General features: G+C 33.4%; 1 protein-coding gene across 2 annotated transcripts in view; it reads right to left on the reverse strand.

Moving 5' to 3' along the window:
- The window catches only part of LOC118182618 (uncharacterized), a 269,407-nt gene that overhangs the window by 101,168 nt on the left and 147,777 nt on the right, over positions 1-20,462 (reverse strand). For both annotated transcript variants that reach the window (XM_085819175.1, XM_085819174.1), the window contains exons 34-40: positions 17,913-17,984; positions 16,634-16,738; positions 15,689-15,793; positions 15,022-15,093; positions 13,658-13,729; positions 10,958-11,062; positions 1,261-1,365 (exon numbers count right to left, since the gene is read on the reverse strand). In XM_085819175.1, the coding sequence (XP_085675301.1) occupies positions 1,261-1,365; positions 10,958-11,062; positions 13,658-13,729; positions 15,022-15,093; positions 15,689-15,793; positions 16,634-16,738; positions 17,913-17,984 (636 nt within the window). The remainder of the gene's footprint in view (positions 1-1,260; positions 1,366-10,957; positions 11,063-13,657; positions 13,730-15,021; positions 15,094-15,688; positions 15,794-16,633; positions 16,739-17,912; positions 17,985-20,462) is intronic.

Raw genomic sequence — 20,462 nt, forward strand, 5'->3', positions numbered from 1 at the left:
TAAAGAACATCCAAATAACAGCTTGCCTTGTCCTCATTGGCTAATATATGCCAGCTGACACGCAGTGGAGTTCGATGCCCATTGGAGAACTGGAGAACGACGTTTCTGGGATACGTATAATGCTCTCACTCACAAAGCAGAAGTTATCCGATTCGTAAAGTTTTGTTTTAGATATAATCTAGAGAAAATTCAATTGCTTTCAAACGTCCAAAATCACTTTTGTTCATATAACAAAGTATTAAGCCAAGTTCCATAAAAATCGTGAGAAATTTTAAGAATAAGAAAAAGTCGGGAGAAATATATTGTAAATCGGGTTGGCCGGAGATCGGTCGAAAATCGGGAGTCTCCCGCCTAAATCGGGAAAGTTGGCAACTATGTGCAGGGTTATTTGCTACCAGACCGACAAACTTGCAGTGTGGGTACGGGGTACAAAGACTATTTGGAATCACACAGGAACTATGGTGCAAAGAAGCGGAGAAAAAGAACAGAAATAGCAATACATTACTGGGACAGAAAATTTCTTCAAAGTTATCCTTAAATTTTGATGAATAATGTATTACACAGCATAATTGTTGAAGGTTTTTTATGTTACAAAATATTAAAAAAGGCATCCTAAGAATTTTCTCCAAGCATTAGATTGACAAATTACAAAATGTCATTTATAAAACTTTTTTGAACATTTACTTTAAAAGCTTCCATTTTCTTTCCATATATACAAGCTGAAAATGGGAACTTTGTAATTAATAATTAAGATAATAAAGTTTTTTTCAACATATATTAAGTTCACAGCAATAAATGATAAACTTGCTTAAAATGGAAATGACTGTTCACACTTTTTCATAATGTGGGAAGGGGAGGGAAAGCAGTAGAAGGCAAAAGAAAATTTTCAATCTTATTTTATTTAGTTGTGGCATTTTTAAAAATGCCAGAAACTTTATCTTCCAAGGTACTTTTATATCTATTTAGCCATCTTTTTCAATGTGTTGCATGTGCGCTTGTATTGTTTAAAGAAACTAACAAACTTTACAATATTAGCCAAAAGAATACTGAAATTACCTTTACTCAAAATGTAACATGAACTTTCTATCTGTTCCTTTGTTTCTAATTCTTTATCATTTTTTTAAATGTTTCTGAAACTATGTGATAATATGCAATTCGAATGAACAAAAAAGCAATTAAAAAATAACAATTTGATAATTTGCCTCAATACAGCAATTTAAAAATATCAGGCAGCACTTCATGACAAATATATACATATACCTTCTTTCAACATGATGATTTCATTTTGATAATCATTGCATGTTTTTACAGCTTCTTGACATTGCAAAACCAAATTATGCTGCTCTTTTCTTGCTTCCAACTGACCTAAAAGAATTCAAAATATGTTCAAAAAATTGGTATTCTTCGATTAAAAGCATACTGACAATTTGATGCTACATTGAAACATTAAGGCTTATTTCTTTAACTCAATACTAGACAAAATGAACAATCAGGAATAGCAATAAGGAAACATTTCCGAATTTCACAAGAAAATCCTCCAAAGACCTGGTGTAAGGAAAGCAATAATATTCTTTTTGAGAATAAGTTTTGATGCTTCCATAATTTTTGATCTACTGATATTCACATTAGTAGACTACATAATAAGAAACTGGTATATACCTCTTACATATGATTATTTCAATCAACCATTTGTCTCGCAATTCCTTTGAAGGAAGCTTTGATTAGCAAAATTCAACAGACATTGAATCTTGTCACCATAAATTAATTGCACTGCAGTAACAAATGAAATGCTGTATACTCACATTTGTATTCACAACACTTTTTCTTCCCGACAGGAAAGAAGGATGCATAGCCATATGAGTTTTCAGTAACATTTTGATTTTGTAAGGTGGTTATTCGACCACTCTTTCTTTCTGAAAAATATATCTTGGCTGAAGAAATAAAATAACAGGGCTCCTATCTTGATAAATCCCAAATCAATGCAGAAAAAGGTATTAGATTAGAAACACTGCTGTATGAGAGATGGTACAAAGATATTATTATTACCAAGAATAGAGCCAAATTAAATTGCTGGTAACTGACATTAAAAAAATAACACCCAAGGGGGAGAAGCAACCAGAGCTACAGTTTCAACAGAAAAGTACATAAAACTTTAAATAATTTGAAACTGTTCAGAACTAAGTCAATTTTACTTATATACACAATAAAACTCAAATTCCCATGCAAATACTTTAACAATGCTGAGATACATCATCCTACAGCCCTGGTTCTTTTCTTTACATATATATATATACATATATTATATATATATATAATAAAATTAAAAAAAAAACCTGCAATTAAACTAATGAGCCAATATAAATTAATATGGGGTTTTACAAGACAAACATGCTTGGATTTATAGCAGTTTTTTAAACTAATCTCATTCTCTTTAAACAAAATCCCATGTGTACACCACATGACTTCCTTGTAACGAAATATTAAATTATAAGCAGTTTCTCTTGCATTTCATTTTAACTTATTGCATTGAATTAAATCTGCTTTGTTGAAAGCAAAGAAATAGAATAAATGCACTCTTTAAAATTCACTATATTTGTTTACCATAGTGACACTTTGGCGCTAGGTTCACTTAACAGCATTACATTTCATTCATTTTGGAACACAGAATGCACAAAATTTATATCTGAAGAATTATCTAATTGTTGTCACATGTTCTCTTCAAATACTATAATAAATCTTTAAAAAAAAAGGGGGGGAAGAAAGAAAGAATCAAATTTTTACAGACGATTCAGTACTTTTCATTCAATTAATTCAGTTCTCATATTGTGACAAGGAAAAAAACATAAAAACTCAAAATATCTACACTGGTGTGCAAAAATTAAGGACGAAGTCAAAAAATTAGAATATCAGCTGAACGAAGAGGCAGAGCAGACAGAAAGACCAATCAGGAGATTAAGTAAGGTGATGTACGGTAGCACATGCGCAGATATGCAGGTAGACGTAATGGGGGAGTGTCTCAGTAGTATAAAGCATGTTGTCGGTATAAGATCAGTATTTTTGGCAAAGAGATTGCACGCTGTATAGCAGTTAAAATCACACCGAGTTGCTACCTCAGCGAGAAATGGCGAATAATCAATCTGTTAGACGACATCTGGATGCTTTTACCCGAGGTCGAATCATTGGGAAGTTGGAGGAAGGCCGCAGTGTGACAAGTGTGGCTGCAGAGTTCGGAATTGCTCACAGCATCGTTTCACGACTTTGGAGACAATTTCAAACTACAGGAACAGCTATCCGGGGGTTTAGTAGTAGTGGTCATCCACGAGGAACCACATCCGCAGATGACCGGTTTATTGCCTTGCCTTACACGCCAGAAGAAACAGGCGGTAGACAGTGGGAGAAATCGCTAGACACACGACGCAGGCAATTGGACCACCGATATCGCGTTTTACCGTGGCCAGAAGACTGCATGGTGGTGGTCTGTTTGCACGACGCCCTGTACAGTGTGTACCTCTAACACCTGCCCATCGGAGAAGGTGTTCTCTGTGGTGCTGGGAACACCGGAATTGGAGAGACAATGAATGGGGACGAGTACACTTTACAGATGAGAGCAGATTCAATCTCAGTAGCGATTCTCATCGCATACTCATCTGGAGAGAGCGGGGAAGCCGCAATCATCCCTCGAACATCATTGAAAGGGACAGGTATGGAGGTGGCGGTGTTCTCGTTTGGGGAGGCATCATGCTTGGTAGTCGTACAGACTTTAACATCTTCCACGCAGGTTCAGTCAACGGGACCCGTTAATTGTAACGAGATTCTTCTTCCATATGTGCGTGTTTTTAGAGGCGCTATGGGTCCGCAGTTCCTTTTCATGGACGACAATGCACCATGTCATCGCACAGTAGCTGCCGAACAGCTCTTAGAGAGTGGGGATATTGAACGTATGGATTGGCCGGCACGATCTCCGGATCTCAATCCCATCGAGCATGTATGGGAATTTCTAGGCAGACGCTTTGCAGCTCGTACCTTACCACCAGTAACGATTCTGGCTCTTCGATTGGCGCTGCAAGACGAATGGGCAGCAATGCCTCAACAACTCATTGACACCCTCATTCTCAGCATGGGCAGATGCTGTAAAACCTGCCTAGCAGTCAGGGGAGATCATATATTCCCTATTAAAGACCGGATGTTTCTTGCTGGACACCCATCACAGGGATGTTTCGGCCTTCAGTCGCATTGCGCTCCATGCTACTTTTTCAATAGAGCTTCTTTTTATCCCTCTGATTTCTCTTTTAGTAAGTGTTGCTTACATTACTCATGTCCTTACGTATTGGGGATCTTACGGTATTAAATGTGTTGATTTGGAAAGCTTTTGTACAAAGGTATATTGAAAAAACTGTCTCATCCTTAATTTTTGCACACCAGTGTATATTAAAATTTACGAAGTAAATCTTAAACACTTCTTTCCCCGAATAAATTCCAGAATGGATTAAGCATGATTTAATTCACAATAATAAAAGAAGGCGTTATGTTTGTTGTTGTGAAGCTTAGTTTCTCCAGATTGGCAAAAAATCAACTACATGCTAAGTTTCAAATGTAAACATATATGGCCGCCATGGTAAAAATAATTAGACTTTGTCGCACTTAAACAACTTTTAAATTCTTGATAATCTTAATACTACAGTCAAAAGTCTTTAATGCGGACATCCATAATCCGGCCCTCAAAGCTACAAACTTTCTGCGCATGTCTAAACACATTATGTGTTTACACATGCGCGTTTAATCTATAATGGAGGGTATAAGCTAAGCTAAAATTATACAATTATCTATTTCAGTTAATGTTGCATATTGCGTTGTTCTTTAATCTTCGAATTGGATATGGCTTATTATTTTTTGCAGACTGTTAGAGCAATTTTATAAAAGTAAGCTTGAACTTTCGATTATGTCAAAAAGAATTTCCGATTCTGGAGCTGCCAAAGGATCTACAAAGCGAAAGCATGTTTCGATGTCCATCAAACAAAAAGTGTAATTGCTGGGGGGGGGAAGATAAAGGCATATCCTTTGTTTATCTAACAATTCCGAAATCTGTTTATCGATTTCACGCTGCTCTGGGGGGGAAGGGGGGGACGCCGCGGCACGCAATTAATTGGAAGTTGATCTGTCAGCACTATCCTTATCTTCAGGGCAGATGTTTTTATTTTATTTGGCTTATAATTCCTTACTAAATGTAGTATTTCATCTCGATGTACTCCGGCTTTGATATGATTTAAATCAAATTCCTCGTCATTATAAATATCACGAATATATATCAAATAGTTTTCTGGTTGCAATTTTCTAATTTCGACTATGCATAATGTATGCTTTACGCATACTCACGTTGAAAAAAATGTTTAATAAAGTAAACAAATAAATATTAAGCTCTTTTTGTGTGTGTGTGTACATTTTGATGCCCTTTAGATCATAATTGCTCTTTATTTCATAAATTACGGTTTCATATTTTAATTTTTCAATTTCTGCATGCCATCTTACCAGATTTAAATTGATGATCTATAATCCGGAATTGCCGAAGACCTGACGAGTCCGAATTAAAGACTTTTGACTGTATAACATGGAGGTTAATTAAAGGCATAACAACCTTAACAGGAAGCTAAGAAAAACATAATTCAATCATTTTTAAAGCAAAAAGTGCACAATTTACAAACATATAAGAATAAAGAAACTGAACTGAGTAACAGAGCGGAGGTATATATATATTTATATACTTTTGGTGTGGCTGAATGGAACCAAAATGGGAGGTGCACTTCTACATGTCACAGCAGTCCTATATACAAAATTTCAATGTTCTGAGGCTTAGTTTTGAGTTATGCAAGATGCATACATACATACACCATGAAAACAATCTCTTCAGAATCCATTTTAAATCAGTTTTAGAATTTTTTTGGGGGGAGGGGGAAGAGTCCTTTATTCTGTACTTATGTACAGATATCGGACAAAAACATCGTTAAATTGCATTCGAAAGGGACATTTTTGTTGAAATACGATACCTGAAATTTTTCATGATTACAATACTTCCTTTTTACTTTGTTCAAGGAAATTAAAAAATAAATAAATAAATAATAAAAAACAGCAATTATCTAACTCTGTTTCATAACAAATGTAAATTCCATTAAAGCATTAAATGCAGTGTTTCTTAGAAACATAGAATGGAAATAAATTCAGATGCACTCTTTCTAAGCTCATCAGTTTCACTTTTTCATTTGGCAAAGCCTTCTGAAAACACAAAACATTCTAATTCACAAAACATTTCTTGAAGTGTACATCTTTGTAATAAAGAAGTTTTAGAATAATTAGTGTGGGAACCCTAAAGAATTCGTCTCTCATGAGGATCACGTGCGCAGATACATTACGTCTGCCTTTCTGTTTGATAAATAGTTGCATTTAAGATTTTGCAGAATAAGAAATGGCATTTTTTTTTTTTTTTTTTTTTTTTTTTTTTTTTTTTTTAATGAGTGTCGGTTCAGATTTTCGGACCAATAATTTACTTGTTAAGAATCATAATTTGGCGAGCCTAGCCAACATGAATGTCACAGGGTGACATTATTGATTTGGACACTTGATAATTTACGAAAATAAGAGAATTTCCTAGGTGCAAACACGGAGGATTTAGAAATACTAAAACAGAAGCGGAAAGCAATCAGTGCATTTACGAAAACAGTTAATAAATTGGAAGAACTGATACGATCAGATTCTCCGGATTTGGACGACTTAGAAATTTCTTTAGACTAAATTTCAGAGAAGTATAAAACTTTACGAAATACGGATGATTCTTTTTTTGAATTTCTACAGAAAAAAGGCTGTACTCAAGAAGAATACGAAAGTGAATTCAGTGCAGCATGAGAATATTACAATAAATTATCTACGTTGAAAGTAAAAGCTAACAGGAAAAAGGATAAGTGTTCACAGCCTTCAACTGGTTCAACAAACCACAAACCACCAACTGCCAGAGATCAAACTAGTGAATTTCGATGAACCACTGAAACTGATTGACGTTTTGGACAAAGTTTAGTAAAACACAAGAAGGTACTCGCATCGACCAGAGAGACAAGTTTCATTATTTACTACAATCTACAAAACCTGAGACTGTGCCAAGAGCAATAGTGGAAAGTTTTCCTGCTACGGAAGAAAATTACGAAAGAGCACGTTCTTTGAGGTATTCCACAATACCTCTTGTGGAATTGTATACCTCAAAGAGGTATTGTGGAATACCTCAAAGAGCGATTTGGAAATGACAATGTTTCAATTCAAATTTATGTTAGAGAGCTATTAAAACTGGTAATCAATAACAAACAAAAGACAGACTTATTAACTCTTTATGACAAATTGCAAACACAACTATGCAATGTGTGTGTAATTATGGCAAAGCCTTGAGGGCTATCCTCCTAAGGGAAGGGATGCCTTCATGGAGGACTTTCTAAGGGAAACTGGCTCATATACACATTAAACATGGGGAAAACCACAAAAATGCCCATGCAGCCAGCCCATTCGCGGGATTCGAACCTCGGACCGAAATACCAGTGTTCAGCGACTTTACCGCTCGGCCGCTGGTGGGCCTTCAAATACGTGCATTGGAATCATTCGGTTTAACTAAAGATAAATTTGCAGTTGTTTTATTTCCTTTAGTGGAATCAGCACTTACTGCTGATTTAATACAAATTAGGGAAAGAAAAGGATACAAATTTGGGACAGACAATCAGCAGCACTTGCTGCTGATTTAATACAAATTTGGAGAAAATCACTGTTACCTGAAACAAGAGGTAATAGTGATTTAGAGTCATTAATTGATTTTCTAAAAAGGGAAGTAGAAACTGAATTTAGAGTTAAACTTACCCGTAATGTTTTGGGTTCTGATAAAGTAAGTAATAGGAAAAATAAGTTTTTTGACACAAAGCTTGTTGTTCCAATTGCATGTGACTAATTCATGCAAATGGTAGTAATAATAAGTGTAAGGAAAAATTTTAAAAGTATGAAAAGTCTGATACTTGCATTTTTCATGAAAAATCTTAAGAAGACCATCCAGTATCCAAATACCTAGATGGGTAAGTCTCAAATCAATTAATGAAGCTGTGAGTATACATCTCTTTTGTGACAGTAGTAAAAGTGTGTATGGTGCATGCGTCTTTTTAAGAGTACAGAGTGGGAAAAAGGTAAAGGTTAGTTTGGTACTTGCCAGATCGAGAGTAGTGCCTTTAAAACCTATTATGATTACTGGATTAGATGGTTCTAGGTTATTGTCCTCAGTTATTAATGATATTGATCTACATGAAGTTCGTATTCACTGTTGGTCTGATTCCTCGACAGCTTTAAGTTGGGTACGGCGAAATCAACGTTGGGAAGCATTCGTTTTTAATCATGTACAGGAAATAAGGTCTTTGACCTCTCTCACTGTATGGCAACATGCCCCTGGTAGTCTCAATCCTGAGGATCTACTTTCTAGAGGTTGTTATGCAGATCAATTAATAGAACAAAAATGGTGGGAGGGACCTGATTAGTTATGGAAAGATGAGGCAAATTGGCCTAAATCTAATGATGAACCAGATGAGCATTTAGTTAATTCAGAAATATGTAAAAGAATTATTGTTACGTTGGTAAAGAATGATAATTATATTGGATGGCATTATAAGTATTTCTCATCATTTAAGAAAATTGTAAGAATGTTATCATGGATATTCAGATTTTATAATAATGTACATAATAATAATAATAACCATTCTAAGGATTTGACTGTATCTGAAATGCAAAGGGGAGAAATAGCTTTATTGTTATTAATACAAAAAGAGTCGTTTAATGGTGAAATGGATAAACTAAGAGGACTCGGACCATTTGTTGATAGTCAGGGTCTAATAAGAGCTAAGTCTAATGTTACTTATCGCGATGACTTTAGCAGCTTTAAGTTCCCCATCATATTACCTTCTGAACATCCAGTAGTCAAATTATTGATATTAAGTGCCCACAAAGATTTGTTGCATGCAGGTACTACACTGATGTTGCATTTAAGAGAAAGATGCTCGATTTTAAAATCACATAAAACTATAAGGAACTGTATACGAAAATGTGTAACATGTCAGAGATTTAAGGCTAAAAGAGGTGAGACAGTCCCAGGCGTTTTACCAAATGATAGGGTTCGCGATTCAGCCATTTTTAAAATTGTAGGATGTAATCTTGCAAGACCCTTGCATTTAAAGGATGAATGAAAATCATATATTGTGCTCTTCACCTGTGCGGTTTATCTGGAACTGGTTACCTCATTAACAAATGAATTATTTTTCCAGGCTTTAAGGCGTTTTATCACACGTCGTGGATGTCCTACCACCATATATTCCGATAATGGGACAAATTTTGTGGGTGCAGAGAGAGTTCTGCAAACCATTGACTGGGACTGCCTCTGCTCTAAGGCTGCTGAAAAGATAATACAATGGAAATTTAATCCTCCATCCGCCGCTTGGTGGGGTGGATGGTGGAAGCGTTTAATACAAATTGTAAAACAAATATTGAGAAAAATTTTTGGTCGTCCTTCTCTTGGTTATAAAGAGTTACTCACCGTCTTGTACGATTGTGAAAGAATTCTCAAATCAAGACCACTTATGTACGTGCCTGACGATATTGAAGATCCCTTGCCTTTAACTCCGGAAAAATTTCTGCATGAAACTCAACAGTTGGGTGTACCTGATACTGACAATGTGGACAAAGAAAAATTGAGTAGAAGAGTGAAGCATCTCCAGAGGATTAGAGCATTGTTAAGAGCGAGATTTCACTCTGAGTATCTACAGCAGTTAATCAGTCTACCAGCAGTCTACCAGAAATTACCAAAATAAACCTCTCTCTGTAGGAGAAATCGTCTTGCTGGAGGATCAAAATAAAAACCGTGCATATTTGAATTTAGCACACGTTATTCGGGTGATCCCTGGTCAAGATGACAACAAAATCGTAAAAAGTAATAATTCAGAGTTCTTGAGACCAATACAGAGATTGTTTAGATTGGAACTGGATAATATAATAGATAATACTAAAAATGAGCAAGTTCCTTTCACCACCAGTAGTGGTAGAGTTGTAAAATTACGAATAATGTAATTCATGTCTTTGAGTTATTATGATTTATTTTGTTGTGCTATTATTGTTGTATTATTCATCAGTATTAATTTTGTTTTCAATAATATGATTTAAGTATTAAGTAATTTTTGTTATATATTATTGTTGTTATATAACCCCCATTTATATTGATGTAAGTTTTATGTTTTGAGTGTGTAGCCATCCACTGAAAAGGTGGGAAAATTTGGCAACGCTAAAGAATTCGTCTGTCACTAGAATCACGCGCGCAGATACATTAAGTCTACTTTTCTGTTTGATAAATAGTTGCATTTAAGATTTTGTAGAATAAGAAATAGTGATTTTTTTTTTTTTTTAAAGCGTTGGCTCAGATTTTTTAAACCAATAATTTACTTGTTAAGCAACAATTAGCACAGGAAATTTTTTTTTTAACAACATGTAAAATTTTCAATATAAATGCTCTTTTCTGTGTTTTTTCAGGTTAAAAAGTTTCAGTACACTTCTTTTATCGGCACCGAATTAAAAAATGTATGTATGTATGTGTTCATCTATGCATGTATATAAGTGCGTACATGCGTATGTATGATGTATGTGTATATATTATGTATATATATACACACATACATACATACGCATATATACCCGTGCATGCGATAACAGTAGAGTACCAAAGTTTCCATTTATCCCACAGCAGAAAATCAGTTCTTCTAGCTAGTCTTAAATTTTCCCAATTAATATATTTTATTTAAACCAGGTTATGAATATGTTGCATTGGAATGCAAAATACCATAAAAATGAATAAATATTAAATGCAGTGTTTCTTAGAAATAGAGAATATAAAAAAATTCATACTTACTCTTTTCAAGCTCATCAGTTTTCTTCTTTTCAACATCCAAAGCTTCAATAGCTTCTTGTTGGTTTTGTTGTAATTCACGAAACCTTCCTTCAAGAGTGCTTTTCTCTAGAGAAAAAAATTTTAGAACAATTAGCATAACTGAAGGGACAAAAGATAGAATGTCATATCATAATGTAGGAAAAATTAAATTAAAAGATTAAAAAACTTAGACAGATACAGGATTTCAATCATAAATGTCTTTCCTATGCTTCTCCAGATTTAACAACTTTCTGATTACAGCATAGCAGAAATTTATTTTTTTTAGCTATTCTTAAGTTTTAGCATTTAATATTTTTTTCACATTTAAAACACTTTCTCAGTATCTTTTCATGTGTGCTACTGCTAATCAAGATTGAAAAACATTACAATATTTGTCATATATGCATAGTTGTACTGTACACACACAAATATTTATACACAAGACATAAGGTTCTAAATCTGAACGTCTAATATCGGGACCTCCTGGGAAAATACAGTACAAAGTCCGAAATCCCAACTTGTTGGAACTTCGACGATTCCGGATTTGGGATTTTTCCAGATATTAGATCATCAGTTTAAATCTAGTAAGATGGCATGTAGAAATTATAAAATTAAAAATATAAAATTGTGATTTATGAAATAATGAAGTATTTATGATCAAAATTTACACAATCAAATTTTGGGTATCAAATTTTACAAATTGAATTTTGGGTATCTAAATAAATAAATAAAAGGTGCTTAATATTCATTTGTTTACCTTATTAAATCTTTCTTTCAATGTAACTTGCTTTTTGTGCTAATACTTTCTCTTTAATTCTGTAGACAGACATAATCTCTTGTTCAGTTACATTGTTGAAGTCCTGCAACTGCTGTTTCGAGAATTCTGACTAACTTACGAATCAAAATTTTCTCGTTTTCAGTAACTTCTCTGTCACTTTCTTCAATATCGGTAGCGGTATTTTCTGGATCTAGAAATCATACTACAGATTTCGCCATTCATTATTTGATTGATAATTGAGAAGCATTGTCATTACAATGAAAAACTTCCTTTTATATCATCGACATTTATTACCGCTTCTCCACATTTCTTTACAAAACCTGTTAATTGGAAAATTTTAGCTTGTTTAGTGATATCCAAAAACCTTTAAAATTAGCGACCATCATCATCAAATTTAGCTATTCTTCACTATACATATTTGCCTATGCATGAGTTTGGCAACTAACGACAAGTCGTTACGTTAAATTTTATCTTGCTTCTATCATGCACTGAGACAATTAAGCCTGAATTGTATTAGTTTAGTTATTTATTATATTTATGCCTATTTTTTGCACATGCTTAAGGCTTACCAGAGTTTTGAATAAATAAATTCCCACCATATACTTAAGCCTTATTGAGACCCGATGCTAGATATCTTACTGCTTGATGCAGTCTCTGTGGGTCCTAAATTATGTGACCAGGCCTGACGCTGGTTCTGGGTTTATGTGAATAACAAATCAGTTATTCTTAATTCAAATAGTCCTGAATGTAATCTTTGGGTCTATGAGTATCATCAACAAAATCTTATTTTTAGCATATGGAAAGAAATTTGTTAAATTTTTTCTTTAAGACATTTTTCGCGCATTTAACTTAAATCTGTAATCATCACCAAGCGTAATGTTAACATAAAAGGTTACCATACAATACTCCTTTATTATTCAATTACTAACATAAAAAAATTATCCACACATCGCTGCATGAGTCATTACTCAATTTATCATGTTTTGATAAACATGCGGTGATGAAAGTATAATAAATAATGATTCGCCAGGTTGGCGTCAGACCAACAATGTATCTATGTGGAATGTTTGGGCTTGAGATGTATGCCAAGCACATATGCAGGAACGAAGCCTAATTACTGATCGTATAAATTTATGCTAAAATGATTGTTTCTTCAATAATAAGGTATTTTATTTAGTGTCGAAGTGAAATTAAGAATCATGACTCTCCAGCTGTTTTATTATGCGCAGAGGGTGGAATCAAATGCGTAAAGCCTACAAGAGAACTGCGGTTTTGAGGTCCGGATTTTAGATCATTCCGAATTATGGACTTTGTACTGTATAATATAAAAGAAATCCCCCCCACTTACAAAACCTGCAAAAGGTTAACATAACACTCAAATAAAAGGAAACTCAAAAACATAAAATACAATTTTTTTCCCAGCTTAACTGAGATATCGGCATGATGAGTTCAAACACCTACTGCCTACCCAGTAATAGTATTGCTAATACAAAAAGTTGATTGACAGCGACTAGGATGATAATTTCAACCTGGTGGCTCAAGTGGCTGTGGAAAAGTAGAATTTTTCTATCTCACCTAAACAATAAGTTAAAACAAAATGCCATCTAACTGGATTTAAAGCGAAGATCTAAAATTCTAAAAATCGATTCTGGATATCAAACATCATAAAGAAATATTAACAAGCACAGGTAAATGTCCAGCATAGGCTGCGAGATGAAGTCGCTGAACACCAGTAGTTTGACTCCAGGCTGACTGCATATACAATTTTGTAGTTTTAACATGTGTAATGTGAATATGAGTCAGTTTCCCTTAGAGAATTCTTCACAAAGGCATCAGTCTTTGCATACTCTTCAAATAAGCAAATAAACCAAATCAAATCATCAATATAAAAATAATTTCCATACCTTGTTTCAATTTATCTATTTCCGTTTTCAAGTTTTCTATTTCTTCGCATTTTTCCTTTAAGACAGCTGCACCTACAGGAAAATTTACTGAATTAATAGTGAATGTTTTTTTTTTTTTTTTTAAGAGAGAGAGAGGAGAAAAGAAAAAAAAAATTATGAGAGTAAAAGAAAATAATAAATATTTAGACATATAATAGAAGAAAGGATACAAGTGCTCACATAATTCAATCTTTCAAGAGCAACAAATGACATTTTTATTTTCTCAGAAAGTAACCCGGATGCAGCATTTTAAGATGATGGCCTTCAAATATGTGCATATTTTTAAATTTTGAAACAATTAGATAAATTTTTATACATCAAGTCACCTTTTTTCAATAAAGACTGGACTAAATAACATGTACGGTTAACACGATCCTAGAGGTTCACTTTTTTAAATGGCCAACATTCTAACAAACAAACATAGGTTTTTTGATGATGATAATTTTCTACAAAACAAAAACTCCCGCTTTTTTGGCAATTTGAGATTTCTTAAAGGAGGGTTTTTCTGTACAATAATTAATAATATTGCTCCAAAATGTAAAAAAAACACTCAAATAATTTTCTACAGTAATTTTTAAACGTTCACAAGAAAAATATCAGCTTAAATTCAACACAAAATTTATGAACAAATGTAAACTCCATGAAAAATTAAATCTTACTAAATGCAGAGTTTCCTAGAAATACAGAATATAATTAAATTCAGACACACTCTTTCTAAGTTCATCAGTTTTCTCCGGCAAAGCTTTGACAGCTTCTTGAAAGCTGTACTGTAATTCACCGAATGTTTCTCCAGGTGTATTTTTTTTTTTTTTTTTTTTTTTTTTTTTTTTTTTTTTTTTTTTTAAATAAGAAAGTTTTAGATTCAACATAAATGCTCTTTTCTATGCTTTTTTCAGATTAAACAGTTTCCATTTATCAAACAACAGAAATTCGGTCTTTCCAGGTAATCTTAAATTTTCCTAATTAAGTAATTGATATATTTGATTTAAGACAGCTAGTTAATATGTTACCTCAGACCCACCAGCAAATATACAGATTGATTAATGGATAAAGATATAAAAGATGTTAATAAAGTAAAAGTCGACCCGCAACCGAGAGGTGAAAAAGTCGAACTAATGGTTCGGCCTAGATTCCTGGCAAAAGAGCTTGCTGCAAGGGTGTTTGTGTAGATTTCAAATTTGCAATGTGGATACAAGCCACTTTTTCTTAAAACATCCTCCACAATGGCATTGCTCTCCTTAGACAGTTAGAACTATTTGCTTCCTTATAAACAAATAATAATAATAATAATAATAAAACCACCAGTGCAAAAATAATTTCTAGACCTTGTTTCAGTTTATCCATTTCTGTTTTCAAACCCTCTACTTCTTCGCATTTTTCTTCAAAGGCTGCCACACCTATAGGATAATACACTGATTTAATATTGGACTCTAAAATAAAGAAATTATGAGTAAAAGAAAATAAAACTTAGCCATACAATAGAACTAATAATACAAGTACTCAAATAATTTGATCCTTAAAAAGCATTAAATGACAATATCATTTACTTATCAAGTGATAAGAATGCAGCCCTTTTACAATTCAATTCTTTATACACATATGCACACTTCTTTATAAACGTTAAATTGATAAGATCAATTCTTGAACATATTACTTTACTTTTTTTTAACAATAAAGCAATAAGCTACATAATATATTAAATAACCCTATCCTAAAGGATCACTTCCTAAAAAGACCAACATTTCTCAGAACAAACAAACATAGGTATAGACGGTAATAATATTCTTTAAAATAAAAACTTCAACTAAATCAAGGATATCAAATATATATTACGACACAAAAGAATGCCTTGTTTCATCATAAATGTAAAATATCTCTACATTAATTAAATGAAGTAACTGTCTACACAGCTGGTAGAATAAATTAATATTTAAATGGCATAAAGGGTTGTGGTTTCTAATAAATACCCAATAGGATCAAATCCACACATACTTTTTCGAAGATCATCAGCTTTCTTCTTCTCAGATGTCGAAATATGAACAGCTTCTTCAAGGTCTTGTTCCAGTTTATGGATAATTTCTTCAAGAGCGCTTTTTTCTAGATAATGAAATTTTAGAACAGTTAGCAGAATTCACAGGTACAAAATCTACGTTACCATATCACAAATACTCATAGCCATAAATATGTAGTTTTAGGGAATATCAGAACCATAATATTTATGTAGTCTTATTATATTTTTAATTACATTTCTTTTGTGTTGAGGTTGATCAGTCTTTTTTGTGATTCATCATTAAATTATGGAGATTTTCATTAATTTAAATTAAATGTCATATTATATATAAATTATGAAAGTAAAAGTATGAAGTTAGAGTCTTTGAATGAAAAATTTTTATAGCATAGCTTGAATATTTTTTGCTCACCATAGCTTAAATTGTTTGCCAAATTGGATTTTAAAAAAATGCCACTTTTAGGGGTTCATTTTACTTTTGTAATTGGAAGAATAATATTAAAATTAACATTTCTAATATTTTCAAGCATTTATACTGGAAAAAAAGTACTTCCTTTGGAAGTTATATATATATATAATATTTTTATGGTTTTTCAGCATTATTTTAAACCCATCACACTAAAGCAAGATCAAGATAGACAAAATAAGAACATGTAAAGCTACTGAAAATAAGTCATCAGTTTTAAAACACAGAAATTCAAAGATAAAATTCTTTAATAATTTATTAACATAGCTCCAAAATATAGCAACACATAAGAGATTTTTTTAGACCAGTTCCATTAACTTTTTGCAAAAACAATATCAGCTTAAATACAGAGCAAATTTTATGGTGGTTTAATATTTAATAAGGAATGCATAATTCCATAAGTGAATAAATATTTAATGCAGTGTTTATTAGAATTAGGAGATATAATTAAATTCATGCTTACTTTTTTCAAGTTCATCAACTTTCTTCTTTTCAACTGCCAAAGCTTCAAGAGCTTTCTGATGGTTTTGTTGTAATTCACAGATCTTTTCTTCAACAGTACTTTTTTCTAGATAGAGAAATTTTATAACAATAAGCAAAATTGAAAGGGAAAAAATATAAATCACCATATCATAATGTATGAAAGTTTTAATGAAAGGATTTTAAAAACTTTAGCAGATACAGTATTTCCATAATGAATACTCTTTCCTATGCTTTTTTCAGATTTACCACCTTTCCGCCTATAGAATAACAGAAATGTGTTCTTTTTAGTAATCCTTAAATATTAATAATTAATATTTTAAAATTTAAAACAGTTTTTCAGTATTTTTTATATGTGCTACTGTTAATCAAGATTAAAAATCATAACAATATTTATCACATATGTGTGTATATATATTTGATGGAAATGTTGAGACTCCACGAAAATGTTAAATAATGACTGTTAATCACAGCCAAAAAAATTATACTTAAGTCTAGCATTACAATTAAAAAATATGCAAATTTATGTTACATAAAGTTTGGATGGAGGTAAATGTCAATATGTACAACATCTATGACACACGGATCTGCTCCGAACTGGTTTCCTTACCACTACAGACTGTCTCCCTGACACGTGGTGCCATCTCTTGGGTGTGACCAGCCATATTATATATATATATACACACACACATATATATATTTGGGATAATATAAATAATATAAAAAAGGACCCTCACTCACAAAACATATTAATGATTACAATAACACTCATTAAAAGAAAGCTGTGCCAAAAATATGAATTTTCTCCATATTAACTGAGATATCATGTTCAAACACTCCCTGCTCGGCAATGACAAAAGTTGATTGACATTGAGCAGGACGACACTTTCGAACCTCATGTGGCTATGCAAAGGTAGATGTTATTATCTGACCTAAATAATAATGTAAGATCAAATCTGGCAATGTATACATGCCATCTTACTGGATTTAAAGTGAAAATCTAAAATTTGGAATCACAGAGGTTCCAACATTACCAGATAGTGAACATCATAGAGTAATCAGTAGTTTGGAGTAAGTTCGATTCCAGGCAAATGAGCTAGATGCATAGGAATTTTTATATTTTAACGTGTACTATTGATACGAGTCAGTTTCCCTTAGAGTTCTCCACAAAGGCATCACTCTGCTTAGCAGTTAGCCTCCACATACTTAACCATAATCATATAAACCAAGCCAAATCATCAATGTAAAAATAAGTTCCATACCTTGTTTCAGTTTATCTATTTCTGTTTTCAACTTTTTTATTTCTTCACATTTTTCCTCCAAGCCAGCTGCACCTATGAGACAATATACTAAATTAATATTTGACATTAAAATAAAGAAATTATGAGTAAAAGAAAATAAACAGCCAAATAATAGAAGAAAGGATAATAGCGCCCAAATAATTTATACCTTGAGAAGCAACAAACAACATTTTTATTTAATTAAAAAGTAACACAAATGCAGTTTTTTAGGATACAAGGTCTTGCTAGGTTCAATATATATAGATCTGAAACACAGAATTTTCTCGGATGATAAACAAATTAAAAAGGCAAAGAAAGCCATCTATGAACTTTCATTAAGAATGAAATTATTCTCAAAGCAAATGAAAATAAAGAACCAAAAGCCTTTAGATATAAAAATGAAAAAATACAAACAAGATTTCTACATGAACTTTAAAGAAATAGAGAAATATAATTGCACTTGCAAGACACCTCTTTTAGAACTTATAAAAATCTATCCTGAAAAGTTAAAAGTAGCCCTAAAAGTAACACCTCTTCCCCCTACTCAAGTTCAGTGTGAAAAGACTCTTCTCAGCTCTGAAGTTTATCAAAACGAATCTATGGCCCTCCAACAAAAAAGATTTTGCTGAAGCTATACTGTTTCTTAAAAATAACTAATGCCAGTTTTCCATTTCATAATAAATGCCAATTAATATAAATAATTTGCTATGCCATCAATTTTTTTCATAGCATCTATTACTTCTTTTATATTAAAAAAATAAGATGAAACCAGTGTGATGTGTTTACATATATATACGAGGGAGTCCAAGTTTGTCATTTTCCCTATCAAGTCCACAGCCCTGTTCAAAGGGTTAAAATATCATACTACTGGAAAATTTTAATGAAAGTATTTAAAAGCATTTTTAGCATATGTACAATTTTCAACGTAAATTCTCTTCTTTATACATTTCAGATTTGTCACACAATTGAAATTCAGTCTTTCCAGCTAGTCTAAAATTTTCCTAATTAATTAATATATTTTATTTAAAATGCCTGAAAATCAAAACTTTGCATTAGGCCCACCAGCATATATATACGAGGGCTATCCAGAAAGTAGATTACGTTTTGGAATAAAAAAATAAACAAAGTATAGGAAACAAATTTTATTATATACAGATGAAAGCCACACTCAAATACTACTTTTCTACATAGTCACCATACAAATTAAGGCATTTATCGTAGCGATGTACGAGCTTGGAAATTCCTTCGTCGAAAAATTCGGCCGCCTGCGCCTTCAACCACTTCGTTACCTCTTCTTGCAGCTGTGCGTCGTCATCAAAACGCTGCATAGCCAGCCACTTCTTCATTGCTGGGAATAGGTGGAAGTCGCTCGGTGCCAGGTCGGGACTGTACGGCGGATGAGGAAACAACTCCCACTTAAAAGATTCAAGAACTTTACGAGTGACATTTGCCGTGTGGGGCCGGGCGTTGTCGTGAATCAACAAGATCTTAGAGCTCAACATTCCTCTGCGCTTGTTTTGAATTGCTCTTCTGAGTTTTTGGAGAGTTTGGCAATACCTTTGAGAGTTTATTGTAGTGCCTCTTTCCAGGAAGTCCACCAAAATTACACCTTTTCTGTCCCAAAAAACGGTCGCCATCATCTTCCTTGCCGACATTGTTTGCATGCATTTCTTGGGTTTTTGGGTTGAACTTGTGTGCCCCCACTGCATTGATTGCAATTTCGTTTCACAGTTCACATGTTTCACCCATGTTTCGTCACCAGTAACGATGCGATCGAGTAAAGAGTCACCATCCTTATGGTAAGCGTCCAAAAAGTTCAACGCTGCAGCCATTCGCTGATTTTTGTGGTCCTCTGTCAAGATTTTTGGAATCCATCTTGCACAAAACTTGTGGTAACCAAGCTTTTCGCTGATGATTTCGTGCAACAAACTTCGCGAAATTTGTGGAAAACTCAAAGAAAGTTCCGTTATTGTGAAATTTCGATTTTCACGGACTTTAGCATCGACTTTTTCGAGAAGTTCGGCGGTCACTATGCTGGGTCTCCCACTTCGATCTTTGTCGTGAACATTGGTTCGGCCATTTTGAAATCTTATGACCCACTGACGCACTTCACCTTCAGTGATAATGTTGTCCCCATACACTTCACGAAGCTGCCGATAGATTTCTATCGGTTTACAGTTTTTTGCAGTCAGAAACCTTATTACTGAGCGCACCTCGCAGCTCGCGGGATTTTCAATTAACGCAGACATTTCAAACCGTCACAGTATCTGAACGGAGCACAGCACGAACCTCTCACTAGCACGGCTAGATGCAGACTGAGCTGCGCAACGCTCTGACCCCAAGATGGCCGCGCTAGCCCCGCCCCTAGCGGACACAGACGGAAACGTAATCTACTTCCTGGATGGTCCTCGTATATATACATATCTTACAGTAAACGCCTGAAGTCTGATAAATCCTAGGTTTTACAAGTAAAAGCTAGCTTTTACCAAAGTGGCTTGTTAAAACCTAGGAATTACCAATGCCTTTTCGTAA

Source organism: Stegodyphus dumicola, chromosome 6 (genome assembly GCF_044657685.1).
Source record: "Stegodyphus dumicola isolate Sdum_Otavi_A_Nest chromosome 6, ASM4465768v1".
Classification (NCBI taxonomy): Eukaryota; Metazoa; Arthropoda; class Arachnida; order Araneae; family Eresidae; genus Stegodyphus; species Stegodyphus dumicola.